The 17,559-nt window shown below is 37.5% G+C and overlaps 3 protein-coding genes across 3 annotated transcripts; 1 reads left to right on the plus strand and 2 right to left on the minus strand.

The window, feature by feature from the left end:
- Nucleotides 1–61: 61 nt before the first annotated feature.
- On the minus strand, nt 62–1,792 carry LOC147277290 (5-formyltetrahydrofolate cyclo-ligase, mitochondrial-like; the record flags this gene model as incomplete). The annotated part of the gene is made up of 4 exons (XM_086255619.1): nt 1,495–1,792; nt 1,249–1,389; nt 935–1,099; nt 62–87 (listed from the first exon to the last, which is right to left on the minus strand). Coding segments are annotated over exons 1-4 (630 nt in total), but the record flags the coding sequence as incomplete, so codon positions are not given.
- A 3,375-nt stretch (nt 1,793–5,167) lies between these two features.
- On the plus strand, nt 5,168–9,631 carry LOC147277291 (uncharacterized). The gene has a single exon (XM_086253575.1). It carries the CDS (start codon nt 5,323–5,325, stop codon nt 9,133–9,135), a length of 3,813 nt encoding a protein of 1,270 aa, XP_086109701.1. The 5' UTR covers nt 5,168–5,322; the 3' UTR covers nt 9,136–9,631.
- Nucleotides 9,632–12,655: 3,024 nt separating this feature from the next.
- Nucleotides 12,656–15,532, minus strand: LOC147277292 (14-3-3-like protein 16R). The gene is made up of 4 exons (XM_086253576.1): nt 14,939–15,532; nt 13,817–13,939; nt 13,043–13,159; nt 12,656–12,944 (listed from the first exon to the last, which is right to left on the minus strand). The coding sequence occupies exons 1-4, from the start codon at nt 15,422–15,424 to the stop codon at nt 12,882–12,884; spliced, it is 789 nt and encodes a 262-aa protein (XP_086109702.1). The 5' UTR covers nt 15,425–15,532; the 3' UTR covers nt 12,656–12,881.
- Nucleotides 15,533–17,559: the final 2,027 nt, after the last annotated feature.

Below are 17,559 nucleotides of genomic sequence, written 5' to 3' on the forward strand. Positions count from 1 at the left end.
GTTTAGTTTTCAGAACCAAGTTGTTTAAGTACTTATAGACTCTGGTTCTATATGCATGTATCTCACTTTCCATGCTGAGGTACGTACCTGATTAAAAATTACTTAGATTAATTCAACCATTACAAACCACACAAGCAACATAACACAAATCAACAAAATAAGCATCAGCATACATGGGTCAAAATTTGATGGTTTATATTTGAAAAATAGTCATAATTGGAAAAATTGATTGAGGTTAGTTGGCTTTTGAGAAAAGGATACCATGATAAAGACTGAAACTAATAGATAGCGTTGAAACAATCTTTACTTTCCAAACACTTGACATGGTCAACAACATTAAGTTTTTATTTACTCTTTTCATGGTGCACCAACATGGCAATATTCATCTAGTATGTATTTTAGATATGTCGAGAGAAGAATAGTATTAGGGACTTTGTAAAATTAGTAGTAGTTGCAATTTGCAAGTTGAACCGTTAAAACTTTGACGCAGCTTTTCTTTTATTTTTCTGTTCTTGGTGCGCACACATAGCTATTTGAGATGTTAGTCATCAGAGTACTTACATAAGCATGAAGCATTGTCTTCTCAAAAAACAAAATAAGCATGAGTACTGCATGAACCAAAATAGGGGTCATGCACACATCATTTGGGAATGCAAAGGAAACCTTGACCCATAGTCAAATCTAATCCAACCGCATAACTTGACACGAAATTGTTACCAAAACAACTGATGGGATAAAATAGTAACCTTTCATTTTTCATTTTTATGAAGTAAAAATTTTAGTTGCCCAAATACTCAAATTTCGGCTGGAAGTCTCATAAGTGTTTGTGGTCTAAAGCAGAGAAAATGTAAATCGTAATGAATGACTACAATCTAGACATTATTGACAGGGCTTGTAAGATTATTTTTCTTTCTCCAAAATGAATGAAACCTACCATCTTCACGTTCATTTCCATCAGCATCCACCGGAGATGATTCTAAAATGACCATTGAATTCGCAACGAGATCATCAACACATGAGATGGTAAGCATTCTCATATGACTATTCTTGTCCTCCACACGCGGAACATAAAGCTTTTTCCTCACCTGCACATTACCATCTTCATAAAACATAAAAAACAAATAAATAAATAAATAAAATTAAGTAACCCAAATATTTATTTCTCAAAAAATTTGATTTCAGGGTACAAATTTACAATAGCGTGCTAAAAAACTAAAATTTCGAAATGGGCATATATAAAAATTACACCTTTAAGTGGACTTTGAAGAATTTCACACAACACCTTGGAGGTATCAACTTCACGTAAAGCACTGCAGCTTATATAGGCACACAATCTTTGCCTAGATTTAAACCACGGGGATTCCATTACAATACTCTGAATGGCATTATCTAAAACAATAAAAACGTTGCAGTAATTGGGTTTTTGTTTATTTGAATCAAAATGGAATTCAGGCAGAGTATTCTGGTAGACTAAGGTGAAGTGTGGCTTATTACCTTCATGGGATCTGATTGTTGGGTCCATGGCCTTGAGAGCTTTGCGGACGTTTGACCGGAGGATCCGTTTTTGCTTGAATGTGGCGTCGAGACTCGAGAAGTCGAGAGGGTCATGTTGTTCTTTATTGTTGTTGGTGGTGGTGCTCATTGTGATTGTTTGGGTGGCGCGTGATGATACGTATGGAGGTGATGCGCGTAGAGCAGCGCGGGAGAGATTAAGGGAAATTGCTGGTGGTGGTGATGGTGTTGCTAATGTGAACGATTGAGTCATCAGCGCCACCACCAACCTTCCTAACATGTACGCGCGTCGTTGTTGTGAATACTCTGTTTTTAATTGTGTGATCTATTTACTATATTATCCTTAATTTCTAACCTATTAATCTATTATTAAAATTGTATAAAGTAATAAGGGATAGTAGACATTTTCTGTAGGGTTTATTTCATATTTAGTACCTAAATTTTGACCCTTGTCTTAATGTGGTACCTAAACTTTTATTTGTCCCAATTGAATATCTAAACTTTTATTTTGTGTCTAATAGGTACCAAAATGAATTTTTGTTAAAATTGTCAATAAAAATTAGGGGCAATATAGTCAAAGTATATTTTAATTATTTTCTTTATATGTTTAAAATTATTAAAAAAAAAACACACAACAAACAAAAAAAATTAAAAATTAAAATTAAAAAATAAATTTTTTGAAGTGACTATATTGCCCCTAACTTTTGTTGATAATTTTAACAGAAATTCATTTTGGTATCTATTAGACACAAAATAAAAGTTTAGGTACTCAATTGGGACAAATAAAAGTTTAGGTACCACATTAAGACAATGGTCAAAGTTCAGGTACTAAATATGAAAAAAACCATTTTCTGTATCAAGATTTTTTTTTCTTTTGAGGAGTGGATTATTAATTCTGTATCAGGATTAAGCAAATAAAGTTAATGTGGCCTGGTAAGTTTGTACAAATAGTATTACTATGCTCATATTGATCGTTGCCCTATGAGCCATTCGATAATACTTGATAGGAGAATAGTGAATAATTGTCGATAATTGTTGATAATTGATTAATAACTATTCTTACCAACATTGATCCAACTATACCTTGGTGCACCCCTTGGATTTGGCAACGTTTGCGCCCAGGAGAGAGAGAGAGAGAGAGAGAGAGAGAGAGAGAGAGAGAGAGAGAGAGAGAGCAGAAGGGAGAGGAGGGCCGCCACCGGGGAGGGGGGTCATCAGCAGTGGCCAGACAAGGGAAAGAGAAGGTAGGGGTGGTGAGGGTCGGTGGTGGGAGTGTTTCTCCATCCCCTTCCCTTTTTTTTTCATATAAATTTTTATATAATATTTTAGTTTTAAATTTTTTATAATTATTTTAGTTTTATTTTTAAAAATTAGTTTTTAAAAGAATAGACGTTTTTTATAACATAATTGACAAAAATCCTAGATTAAAACAAATCGTAATAATAGTCCGTGTTTGAATCAAAGTGAAAACATTATCCTTAACTGAAACTGAAAATAGAGGTATATCCCAAATTTTGCTAAAATTTTCCCTTTAGCCAATTAATGCCTCCCTTTCATGTAAAGATTGACTGCTACTCTCACAAGAATAATACTATAGATCCCAAATTTATATCCCAAATTTGGATTCCAAATTATGTGGAAGTGCATATGTTAGTGTTTTATTTGTTGTAAATAAATGAGTTTTAGGTGGGCCTTGATATGGATCTATGACACACTGCTACATGTATTTGGGATCCCTAGCAGCACTTTTCTCACAATAGCTTTTGAATTGCAAAATCAAATAAACAATTCAAATTTCAAATGAATAAACTCTAGTTTGATCCAGGCAAGAGTGTGTAGGCAATCTAATAGTAAAAAGAAGATGCAACCACAACCAATCAAATTTGCTCCAATTATCTTGGAAATTAAATCCCTTCCAAATTTCTTAAAACTTTTTGAAATTTATTTATCAACTATGCAATCCTGAAAAAGGGTATGTTGACAATTTAAAACTCAAATTAGATCCATTTGCAACTCACTTTGAATCCGTGTTTCATTTGCAACCATTACACATCCTAATTTTCATCCCTAAACACCCCAAATATCTTTTTTTTAATGATTTATTCAAACAGTATGATACTTTAAGTAGAAACCCAAAATGATAAAAAAATATAAGCCCAAATCCACATAGTCCAAAATTTAAGTTGCAGGACAAAAATCCTACCAAGTGCTTGGTGGTTCTTGCCAAGCGCTCGATAGTTGCAGATGCAATTCACCTGCATCTGCGATCTCATCCCAACATCTGCAACCTAAAACATGCATTTACAACTTAAAATATGTCATTTACAACCTAAAAAATTGCATCTGCAACATAAAAAGATGCATTTGCAACCTAAAATCTGCATTCGCTGAGCTCTCGGTAAACTACCGAGCGCTCGGTAGCTTGTTTATGGCTTCAAGGCCCACATACGCGAATAAATTGGGCTTTAACTTAATTTTTTATTTAGTTGTATTTCCATTTAAATTTTTTTCAAAAACTAGACTTGGGAGTAATTATTACCTGGTTTGGAATTACTAAACACAAACAACATGGTCATATATTAAGAGGGAGCTTCAAGTAAGCATGTTCAAGATCTTCTTTATAAAAAAAATTAGTCAAATAAAAAATTATTAAGCCATTTTCATACTATCAACCTCCTTCCAATATGCTGGACTATATTTGTTTGCACAATTTATATGACTAAATAATTACCAATTTGATTGATTTTTTACAATCTGGTGATATAGTAGTAGGCCATGGCATAGGATCGGGGGGGGGGGGGGGATGAGACTGACCTCATCTCGTTCCCAATCTTGGAATTTGTATTCGGGACGGGATCAGAACGGGATGACCATGGTCCCGTGGCAATACCAAACTATATGGTACGAGATGGGTTCGCCGGTTCGGGATCGGAATCCATGGTGGAAGGCTAGCGGTGGGGGAGCTTCTCCGAGCTATTATAGCGGATGTGAGGGGCTGGCCGCTCAAGGGAGGGTTGAGGGAGGTCCTGCATCAACAAAGGAGGCTCTTCAGTGGTCTGGGTCGCTGGAACAAGGGCGGAACTAGCTGGGTCTGGCCGTGGCTATGATGATGAGTGGGGTGGCTAGGGTCTAGGTTCTTCTGCTAGGTTTTCGGTGGTTCTGGGTCTAGGCTCGGTGGTGTGGTGGTTCAATGTGGTGAGTAGGGTGGCTGGGTTTTGCGCAGCACTTGGGAAGAAAGAGGGAGAAGCACGGGGAAGGGGAGAGAGTTTCAGAGAATCTAGGGGGGATGACAGAACAAAGAAGAAAAAAAAAATGAAAGCAGGGGAAAAGTAAAATAAAATTAATTATATACGAAATAAGATAAGATTGAAATGTTGGTATCGTTTCCATCCCATTGTATTCAGGATGGGTACAAGATCATCTCGAAAATTATGGAACCTAAATGGTACGGGATAGAACGGGGATAGAACGGGATGGAACTGGTATGGATTAAGTATCCCAATTTTAATGCCCTAATCCTATAGTAGGAGGGAACTTTCAAGTAAACATGTCCAAAATTGCACTTAAAAATTAGGCAAATCAAAAACTGTTAAGCTATAGTCAACCTCGTTTCAATTTTACCTAACGACAAAATTCAAATACTAGACTTGTTTTATTGGCTATCAAAGCCTGATCTGGAAAGTCGGTAATCCCCGAGCCTAGTAGAGAACACTTGTGAATTGAGACTCTGAATCGAGTACGACCGCCAATTTCTGAATTGAAACCCTAATACCCATTTCTGCATCTCTAGGGTTTCAAAACCCTAAAATAATGGCGTCTATCGACCCAGAGATAGCGAAGACCCAGGAGGAGAGGAAGAGGATGGAGCAGCAATTAGCCTCGCTCACCTCCGTCACCTTCGATACGGACCTCTATGGCGGCACCGACAAGGACGCCTACGTATCGTCAATCCCGGTCAACGACGACGAGGAGAATTTGGAGGGCATGGACAATGAAGTGGCGCGAAAATTGGCGTCGTACACGGCCCCCAAGAACCTCATGAAGGAGATGCCGAGAGGCGGTGACGAAGACGAGGATTCGGGGTTGAAGAAGTCGCAGAAGATTATCGATCGTGAGGATGATTATCGGAGGCGGAGGCTGCAAAGGATCATTTCGCCGGAGCGGCACGACGCGTTTGCGTCGGGGGAGAAGACTCCGGACCCGTCGGTGAGGACTTACGCCGATGTGATGAGAGAGGAGGCTCTGAAGAGGGAGAAGGACGAGACTTTGAGGGCGATTGCCAAGAAGAGGAAGGAGGAGGAGGAGGCGGGAAAGGCGGCGCCGCCGGAAAAAGGCGAGAAGGCGGATTCGGATGCGGCGGGGTCTCAGAAGAGGAGGAATAGGTGGGACCAGTCCCAGGATGAAGGTGGGGCGAAGAAGGCCAAGACTTCGGATTGGGACTTGCCGGATGCGGCGACCCCGGGAAGGTGGGATGCGACTCCGACGCCGGGGAGAGTGTCGGAGGCGACACCGGGGGTGGGGAGGAGGAACCGGTGGGACGAGACACCGACTCCGGGGCGGTTGGTAGATTCGGATGCCACTCCAGCTGGAGCTGTTACTCCGGGGGCTACCCCGGCTGGGATGACTTGGGATGCGACTCCGAAGCTTCCGGGAATGGCCACACCTACTCCGAAACGACAGAGGTCCAGGTGGGATGAGACGCCTGCGACAATGGGGAGTGCGACCCCAATGGCTGGGGCAACCCCTGCTGCGGTCTATACACCTGGTGTGACTCCTGTTGGTGGGGTTGATCTTCCTACGCCCACGCCCGGAGCCATTAATCTGCGTGGCTCGTTTACGCCAGAGCAGTATAATTTGTTGAGATGGGAGAAGGACATTGAGGATAGGAATAGGCCGTTGACTGATGAAGAGCTGGATGCTATGTTTCCTCAAGAGGGTTATAAGATTTTGGAGCCTCCAGCTTCGTATGTTCCGATTAGGACCCCAGCGAGGAAGCTGCTCGCAACCCCGACTCCAATGGGTACTCCTCTTTATTCCATTCCGGAAGAGAATCGTGGGCAGCAGTTTGATGTGCCAAAGGAGATGCCCGGTGGCTTGCCTTTTATGAAGCCCGAGGATTACCAGTACTTTGGGGCATTGTTGAATGAAGATGAAGAGGAAGAGTTGTCTCCTGATGAACAGAAAGAGCGGAAGATTATGAAGCTTTTGCTTAAGGTTAAGAACGGTACTCCACCGCAGAGAAAGACAGCGTTGAGGCAGCTTACTGATAAAGCTCGTGAGTTCGGTGCTGGCCCATTGTTTAACCGAATTTTGCCTTTGCTTATGCAACCCACTTTGGAAGACCAAGAGAGGCATCTTTTGGTTAAGGTTATCGATAGAGTGCTGTATAAATTGGATGAATTGGTACGTCCTTATGTGCATAAGATTCTTGTTGTGATTGAACCTTTATTGATTGATGAAGACTATTATGCGCGTGTTGAAGGGAGAGAAATTATCTCCAATCTTAGTAAAGCAGCTGGTTTGGCTACTATGATTGCAGCCATGCGTCCGGATATTGATAATATTGATGAATATGTTAGGAACACTACTGCTAGAGCTTTCAGTGTTGTTGCTTCTGCTCTTGGCATTCCTGCCCTCTTACCATTCTTGAAAGCTGTGTGTCAGAGCAAGAAATCATGGCAAGCACGGCACACTGGAATAAAGATTGTTCAGCAGATTGCCATTTTGATTGGGTGTGCCGTTCTTCCCCACTTGAGGTCTCTTGTGGAGATTATAGAAAATGGTCTGAGTGATGAAAATCAGAAGGTCCGGACAATTACTGCGCTCTCTCTTGCTGCTCTTGCTGAGGCTGCTGCCCCTTATGGTATTGAAAGCTTTGACTCTGTCTTGAAGCCACTGTGGAAGGGTATTAGATCTCACCGTGGTAAGGTTTTGGCTGCCTTCTTGAAGGCGATTGGTTTTATTATTCCTCTTATGGATGCATTATATGCTAGTTACTATACAAAGGAAGTAATGGTTATCTTGATTCGAGAGTTCCAGTCTCCTGATGAAGAAATGAAGAAAATTGTGCTCAAAGTGGTGAAACAGTGTGTGAGTACAGAAGGTGTAGAGCCTGATTATATAAGAAATGATATTCTTCCTGAGTTTTTCAGAAACTTCTGGGTTAGAAGGATGGCTTTGGATAGGAGAAACTACAGGCAACTAGTGGAAACAACTGTGGAGATAGCAAACAAAGTGAGTGTTGCTGATATAGTAGGGAGAATTGTTGAGGATCTCAAGGATGAGAGTGAACCATATAGGAGAATGGTTATGGAGACAATTGAGAAGGTGGTTGTGAACTTGGGTGCATCTGATATTGATGCTCGGTTGGAGGAGCTTCTCATTGATGGTATCCTTTATGCTTTCCAAGAGCAGACCAGTGATGATGCAAATGTGATGCTTAATGGGTTTGGTGCAGTAGTGAATTCTCTTGGGCAGAGGGTGAAACCTTACCTTCCCCAGATTTGTGGTACCATTAAGTGGCGCTTGAATAACAAGAGTGCAAAGGTCAGACAGCAAGCTGCAGATCTTATTTCTAGGATTGCTGTTGTCATGAAGCAGTGCCAAGAGGAACAACTGATGGGTCATCTTGGTGTTGTCTTGTACGAGTATTTGGGAGAAGAGTACCCAGAAGTTCTGGGATCAATTCTGGGAGCACTGAAGGCAATTGTCAATGTTATTGGTATGACAAAGATGACACCTCCCATAAAGGATTTGCTTCCTAGGTTGACTCCAATTTTGAAGAATAGGCATGAGAAAGTCCAGGAGAATTGTATTGACCTTGTTGGTCGTATTGCTGACCGTGGTGCTGAGTTTGTTCCAGCAAGGGAGTGGATGAGGATCTGTTTCGAGCTTCTTGAGATGCTTAAGGCTCACAAGAAGGGTATCCGGCGAGCTACTGTGAACACTTTTGGGTACATTGCAAAAGCCATTGGCCCACAAGATGTCCTGGCAACTCTGCTGAACAATCTCAAGGTGCAGGAGCGACAGAACCGTGTTTGCACCACTGTGGCAATTGCAATAGTAGCCGAAACCTGTTCTCCTTTTACAGTTCTTCCAGCACTGATGAATGAGTATCGTGTTCCAGAGCTTAATGTGCAGAATGGTGTTTTGAAATCCCTCTCTTTCCTGTTTGAGTACATTGGTGAAATGGGCAAAGACTATATCTATGCAGTGACCCCATTGCTTGAGGATGCCCTCATGGATAGAGATCTGGTTCACAGGCAAACTGCAGCTTCTGCTGTCAAGCACATGGCTTTGGGAGTAGCTGGATTGGGTTGTGAGGACGCATTAGTCCACTTGTTGAACTATGTGTGGCCAAACATATTTGAGACATCCCCACATGTTATAAATGCTGTCATGGAAGCCATTGAAGGGATGAGAGTGGCTTTGGGTGCTGCTGTTGTGCTTAATTACTGTCTCCAGGGGCTGTTCCATCCAGCTAGGAAGGTTAGGGAGGTGTACTGGAAGATTTACAACTCACTGTATATTGGAGCTCAAGATGCTCTTGTAGCAGCATACCCTTTGCTGGAGGATGAGGAGCATAATGTTTACACTAGGCCTGAGCTAATGATGTTTGTTTGAGCTGCTGCAGTTATTATTTAGCCAAGGAGTGTAAATAGGTAGTAGAATCCTCTGAGAAATAGGTTTAGGCATTTTGCCTTTTAGCTGCTGCAGTTTTATTTAGGCAAGGTCCGTACATCAGTAATAGAATCCTCTGAGAACTATGTTTAGGCATTTTGACTTTCGGCTTCTGTAGTTTTTATAAATCAGTATTGTTACCATACTATTACGATTTTACTATGCTTGCTTATTCCATTGTCTTCTATGATATTCATGGGGTATTGGTAACCCCATCTTAAGGGAAAGGTGTCCATGTGACCCGGATTTGAATCCAGGATAGGAACTGGTTAGTACAACAAAAAGGAAAGTAAAAAAATTAGCTTATAGCATGTGGTTCCCTTATTTTGACAGTAAAGGAAGATTTCCAATGGACTACTGAACTTGATTTCTTTATTAGATTGTATTTGCTTCTTAATGAAACTTTTGCTACAATTGCGGTATGCTACTCCCAGTTCTGCTTATTTGTTTTATTAATTGCTAACCATATATTAGGATTAATTTGCATTTTTACAGTTGGGGCTTTGTAATGTTTTGCCTGTTATTTGTTATATTTGAAGTCCTAAATGCCAGACACCCTTGGAAAATTGGCTTTTGAGGAAACAGATTGTTTTATTTATTTTATAATTCTTTCTTCTCGTATAATGTTGCAGAGTATAATGCTATATATGATATATTCGAACATTGTTTCAGCCTTACAATGAAGGAGAACTGACTCCATCCAACCTTAGTAACATAACTATACTCACTGGTAAAGAAATGGATTATTTGCTTTTTATAGATGAAGGATTTTAGAATGATTGCATTATTTCTAAATCTGTTGTACTTTTTTTTTGCAGATCTCGATTTTAATCTATTTTTAATGTAATGATGTGAATGGAATAGTTAAGATGTGTAATCTGGCTTCAATGTGTGGTTTGAGTTTTAGGAGCTTGTTAGACCAACTTGGATGTGTAATCTGGCTACTATTCTAATCTGCATTGTCTGCAATTTGGATACTCCTCAAAGTATTAAGACTTGTTACTATAGCTGTAATCAGCATGGTTTATGTAACATATCTTGATTGTCAGAGAGTTGCAACTAAACAATGAAGAAGAGTTTATCAGTTTATCAGGATTGTCATGCATTAAAGGGTTGCAGTTATTTTTTTTTATCCATAATTTGCTTTCTTGTTTGTAGTTTTATTTTGCACATTGCAGTCTGTACACTCAAATTCTGTTCTTGAAGCACATTGTTGGTTTTCCACTTTTATGTATTTCTGAACAAAATGATGATTTGAGTTTTCTTCTCGGAAATTTTATTCAGTATTGAAATTATAAATGTCTTCCTAGGTGATCCAATATAACCATGAGTGTGTGTTCAATTCACAATGTGGAGCCATTTTACTGTCACTGTAAGCTGTGTAGTTCTATTTATTAGGTTGCTACAAAGACTATTTTGTCCTTGAACCACATTTCCTTAATCAACAATCAAGCGTCAAATGAAAGTGGCAATTGTTTAAGTTCATCTTTATATAGAAAAGGATGTGGCCAATTTCATTACCTCCAGTCTAGACACTTTCGTTAATATAGCTTAAAAAAAAAAAAAAAACACACATTACAGAAAAGTAAAAAATACCACAGGTTGTAGTTAAAAAAAAAAAAGGATTTTTTTTCAATTTTGGTACTTGAAACTCTTGAACTTTGACCATTGTTTCAATTAGGTACCTAAATGATTGTTTGTCTCAATTTTATACCCAATTTTTATTTTGTCCTAATATGATGTCAAATAATACTAAGTTACAAGTGCTTATATTCTCATCCGCTGTCCTATTTCTCCACTCATCTTATTTTTACACCTAACATTAAATTTGAAAAAAAATATAAAAACACTATTCATACCACATTATTCCTATAATACCCTTTAATATACTAACTCAAAAACCCACCTACGAAACACTCTTCTCACCCCTCTTAACTATCATCCCACCCACTCATTTTTTTCCCTAATTCTTTTCTTCCATAAACCCTAATTCTACTCTGTTACCAAAACTTAAAATTGATGATACTATTTGGTTGATGCCCATACATCTATTAAAATGTATGATTATTCTATACCCTAAACCCTTTTTATTTATATATTTATTTATAATTTTAGATCAATAATTCATTCTATTTTAATGTTTCTTTTGATTTAGAATTCGAATATTAATCTTATGGATTTAATTTGGAATTTAGGAATGAATTATAGAATGAGTATATGATTCTTTTTCTTCTATTTGAGAAAAGGATGAGTGGGTGGAATGATAAATTAAGGGGGGGGTGATAAGAGTGTTTAGCAGGTGTGTGTTTGAGTTGATATATCAAATGGTATTATTGGAATAATAAGAGGTGGGAAAAATGTTTTTCTATTTCTTTTCAAATTTAATGGTGAGTGGAAAAATAGGACAGAAAGTGAAAATATAAGCATTCTACTAATAAATGACATAAAAGTTAAGAGGCATTTTAGTCAACCCAAGTTCATAGATAGACTAAATTAACCTTAAGAATAAGACGTGTGTATAATAGGCACATAACCAAATTTTGTTAGCATTATTTGACCGAAGTCACATTATATACAAAAATTGGACAAAAATAAAAGTTTCATAATTTGAGTATGTAATTGAGATAAGGCCCACTATAAGGGTCAAAGCTCAAATACCAAAATTTAAAAAAACTCAAAGAAATAAAAAGGTGCTCTTCAAAGAAATTTGGGTGGTTTTATTAAGGAAATTTCTTTTGATACCTAAATGCTCGTTGTAATCCCATCTATAATATTTTCTCCTGAAACTTTTCTTGTTGCCTTTAAAATTTACAAAACTAAAAAGAAAAGTAAAAATAGAAAAACACCCAGACCATGCTCCCCTTCTCTCTTCCCTTTTTTGTCCCTCTCTTTCCTTTCCTCTCTCTTCCCTTCACTCATTGCCCAGTCCGGATACGCAGAGAGATAGAGAGGAAAGAGAAAAACAAAATAGGAGAGAGAGTGCATAACCCAAGCTTTTTTTATTTTTATTTTTTTAGTCTGTAGAATTATTATTCATTGCATCACCCAAGAGATCACATGACAACCTAAGAAAATGCACATTTCTCTGCAACTCATATCATCTGTTTCGTTTGATTAAAAGCAATTGACCCATTTTTCTTAGACAATGTAAACAATACATGCCTTTCTGCGACTATAGATATTATTTTACATCTACCGAAAAACAGCTACTGTTTTACTAAATCCAACAAGATGAGAGCTTTTTGTACCATTTTTACAACGCCACATGACTAATTGTGCTACAATTTGCCATTTAAATCCCCATACAAGCAAAGTTGGCTCAAATATGTCAAATGTGCCATCCAAGCATAGAAGCTCTGAAATGCAAGCAGGACAACTCATACAGAACTAATTAGTTCGCCATTTTAAATATTAAAAAAAAAAAAAAAAAGCCACCAAGTATTAAGCTATGGGAAAACCTTACTTGAACCTTGAATCAGAATTTTCATTAGTTTATAAATGATTATAAACTAATAATTTATAAATAGAGATGTTAAGAACCCGAGTACTTGAACCTTCAAGAAAAACCATAAATAAAAAGAAAAATAAAACACACAAGAGTCTAGCAATGCCTCCAAAATTCATAATTTGAGGCATAAACTCCTAGAGGCTCATAGTGCCTGGAGACATAACAAGATGGATGGCTAACTTCACTGCTGCGTCTCAGCACCCTCACGCTTGGGTGCTTCTTTGATCTCATCCGTTCCATCATCCTAAATGGGTGCAAGCAAATGACCAATAAATAATTACCATATAAAGAAATATGCACATATATCTATGGGTGTAGACAAATTGAAGATAGGAACAAAACCTGCATATCCGAAGTCCACAATGTGAGATTATCACGAAGAAGTTGCATTATCAGTGTGCTATCCTTGTATGAATCCTCTCCCAATGTATCCAGCTCTGCAATGGCTTCATCAAAAGCCTAGTTGAAACATAAAAAATAAAAAAATTTAAAAGAAGAAACCAAAATGAGAAATCTATTAACAATAGTCCGGAGCAGCAGAAACAAAAACTTGAATATGAAAAGTCCTGGAAACTAATATCATGTTCAAAGTTCACCCTACTATCATGTTTGAGAGTCAGAATCACAGGTTTGGATACAACTTTTAACATGAGAATTAAAAAAAAAAAAAAAAAAAACACATTTCTGAGTGTATTGTGTGTGTGTGCACAGAGAGAGAGGGAATAGAGGAGATGCCAAAGGAGAGATGAGCCAGAGCTACAAATTTGTGAGCTCTGCAAAGGCAAGATAGAGCCCTCTCATATTATGGCAAAGCCTCTGCAACTTAGAAGAACTTGACAATTCAAGCCCAAGTCAGTAAAATAGATTCCAAGTCCAAGGAACTCCTGGTAGAAACATAAAACACATTTTGGTGGCACCATCACAATACCAACATTGAATTTAGGGGGCCTAGTTTCATTTTGTGTGTTCATTCCTGAAACCCATTACAGGAAACCTATTACGCCCCAATAAAATCATATCCTGTACAAACTTACTCTATTGGGGGATAAATATCCCGAGAGAGAAACAAATGGGCATGCAAGTAGGGCACTAGCATTTCAACGTAAATTTCCTCACCTGTTTTGCAAGATTGCAAGCCCGGTCGGGAGAATTTAAAATCTCGTAGTAAAATACAGAGAAGTTCAGAGCCAATCCTAAACGGATGGGATGAGTTGGAGCCAGCTCAGTGTTGGCAATATCCTGCAAACAAAGTATTACAACAAAAACAGAGAAGATCATTTCAGAAACGAACAGAATCAACTAAAAATGTTTTAACCTCAATATATGGATATTACTACAATGTATATCTCCAATTGTCAATAACAATTATGTAATTCAAAATTAACTGACAGAAACAGATTTGTGCAGTTACCCTTAATTAAATACCACTTGGGATTCAGCACAGGATACAGATAACCTTATATGATAAGAACCGTAATAAAAAAGAATAAAACATTATTAAAAAAATGCACTGAATTTTGTATAAAGAATCATTTACCACACAAAAAATCTATGCCAAAAATCATGAACATCCAAAGATCTTAGATATTATCTTTCTCAAGCATAACCGAAACTGAATCAAACCTGCACTAAGCAACCAGTGAGCATATCTTCAACAAAATCAAGCCTCGAGAACCCACTTTTCTATTGCTATGTCCAGCCAAACAAAATCAAAATTTGACCCAAAACCATTCACCAGCACCAATCAAACAGTCAAACGCATAAATCTACAACAATATTTGAAACCAAAAGAACCCACGACATAGCACTAAATTCAAACAGCCCAATAAAACAATTTAAACCATCTATAACTCCAAAACATCCTAAACAAACCATAAACTCAACCAAAACTAAACCCGAGACCAAATTCGCCAAATCTCAAAATCCAAAAGAACCCACAATAATATGCAAATCACAAAAAAGCATAAATCCACAATAATATTCAAATGAAAAAAAAAAAAAAAAAACCAATCAAAAACATTCATACTAACATAACACACAAAGAAAAACCGAATAAAATCAAAACCAAACCAAACCTGAGACAAAATTCACCAAATCTCCAACTCCAAAAGAAACCACAATTCTAAGAGAAGCAGAAATCACAATAATATTGAAATCCAAAAGGAACCCACAATCAAAAACATCCCGACTAAAACAACCCACAAACAGAAACCGAATGAAACCAAAACCAAACCAAACCTGAGCAGCCTTATAGGCATTGAGGGTATTCTCAGCAGCCTCCTTGCGCTCATTCCCAGTCTTGAACTCAGCCAAATACCGATGATAATCCCCCTTCATCTTCAGATAAAACACCTTCGAGTCCCCGACGTTGGCCGAGGGCACGAGCTTCGTGTCGAGGAGCTTGAGGATCCCGTCGCAGATCGACGAGAGCTCGTTCTCGATCCGGGTCCTGTAGTCCTTGATGGTGGCCACGTGGTCGCCGTTGCCGCGGCTCTCCTCCTTCTGCTCGATCGATGACACGATGCGCCATGAGGCACGGCGTGCGCCGATCACGTTCTTGTAGGCGACGGAGAGGAGGTTGCGCTCTTCGACTGTGGGCTCCTCGCCCTCGGGGACGGAGGACACCACCTTCTCCATGAACTCCACCATCTCCTCGTAGCGCTCGGCCTGCTCGGCTAGCTTTGCAACGTACACGTTCTCTTCGCGTGGGGATGGAGTCGCCATTGGAATGGATCGATTGATTTGATGGGTTGGAATTGGATTTGGGGATTTTGAAGGAGAGACAGAGAGACAGAGAGAGAGAGGCAAAGAACGTGGAGACCCAGCCCCCAGGGTTTTATATATGCTTTTCTCTTTTTGTTTTTTGCTTGCAGGTACTTCTATTTATACGTTTTTATAAAACACACGCCACATTTCTTAAAAGCAAAATATAATTTTATTAATTTTCAAGCGCTTAAAAGGCTAAAAGCTCTTGAAAATTATTTAAGAGAATGCAAGTTAAAAGTTGTTATTTTTAATGACCTGAACAATTAAATTTTGTAACAGTAACAATAATTTTCTCACACGTGAGGCGTGTGCTTTGGGCAGATTCGTAGCTGTAGTACAACAGAAGTTGTAGCTATAGCCTATAGTTGTCGATTAATTTTTTATCTTTATTTCTATTTGGATATTAATATTTGTGATTATGATTTTTACAATGTATCTGAATATGTATTAGGAGATTTATTAGTTTACAATTTAAAGTTAGTGGGTTTTTATAGAAGATATATATAGTGTAGATGCAATGATTTAGCAGTTGCAGTTGCAGTTGGGATAAACTTGATCCATCGTGCAACGGTACTTTCAAGCCCTCAATGTTGCTTTTTGTCTTGAAATGTAAATACAAATGCGCATATACCCGTTTAAATAATAAAATTAATGATTTGTCATTTATAGTTAATGGACCAATAAAAATTATCTCATAAAGCTTTACTACTAGTACTTTCCAATTTATTATAAACTTTGTTGGTCTTAAAAAACAACTTGTAAAAATTTAAATCTTGAAAAAAATATGGTCATCGCCTATAATGATGACGTGGCATGAGTACGGATAAATACATTAGGTTTGATTTTTTCAATTTTCTTTGACTTTTTTTTTTTTCAGACATTCTTTGACCTTTTTTTGTTGGGTAAATTATTGAGATAGAGAATCATTAGAGACAAGACAACAAAATGACAAATTAATTAAGAGTCAATTCTTTTGTGGAATATGTGAGAGTAACAAAGTTTAACATATATGATTAAACGGGTTGATATTAACAGGTCAATGTCCATTCATGATATTAACATATATTATTAATACTTTTGTATGTTTTTTTTAAAGAACCTTGTAGGCTATAAGCCTATAATTCAAAACATAAATGTATTGTTTTTTACATGTTTTGGATCATGTAATGTGTTAGACATAACACAAAAGTTTCGTGGTTTAATAAAATGTTCTATTTATTTTATATATTTAATATTTAGAAATTTTTGATATTTTATCATTTGATTGACAAAAAAAAAAAATAATGGATAAAACATGACACAATACTTTAAATTTACAAAGTTTAGATTTTATACATGCAACATGATAAGTTAACAGATCGGGTTTAAGTTTGGATAAATTTTTTATGACTAGAGTTTGCATAATTTTTTGGTGACCGGAGTTTGAATAAGTTTATACAAACATGAATATGTTATGTATTATTCTCCTCCGTCTTGGAGGAATTTATAGTAGTAGAACAATACCTCACTAGAAAAATAAATCTAATTACTTAATCAACTCCTAATTACATGATTCAAGGCTAATTTTCTCTTAAAATAATCCCATAAAATTGTAATTTGTCAAACCTTCCAACAAACAGTTGTAATGGTGAGCTTTTCTCTTATGAACATAACTTATATGGACCTGATCCTCTCTAATTTTTTGTCCCTTCCTTTTCTCTCCTCTTTAAATCTTAGCCCTCCAAACTTAATTAGTACAACCTAATGGTCTATCTATCAAGAAAAAATCCTTTGCCGTAAACACTACCCTTTTGAAGCCACCAAAGAACTCTTTCTTGTATTGTTGTTGCAACACAGTACATGGAAAACCTCATTAAATGGCTACAACACCAAACCAACGAAGGAAGGCAATTTTTCTAGTTGTGCCATTCGTTTTGAACCTTTGATGAAGAACATTGGGACTCTGTAACAAAGACGGACAAAGATTAATTAAATAAAATTAGTGTTTGACAATCTAATGGCTCAAACTTTAAATTCTTACTCATGCTTATATAATTGTTTGCATCTAGATTTGACACCTCTAAAGTTATGTCGCTGAATGAAGATTTGGTGTA

This window comes from Dryas octopetala, chromosome 8, assembly GCF_963921425.1.
Source record: "Dryas octopetala chromosome 8, drDryOcto1.1, whole genome shotgun sequence".
Lineage (NCBI taxonomy): Eukaryota > Viridiplantae > Streptophyta > Magnoliopsida > Rosales > Rosaceae > Dryas > Dryas octopetala.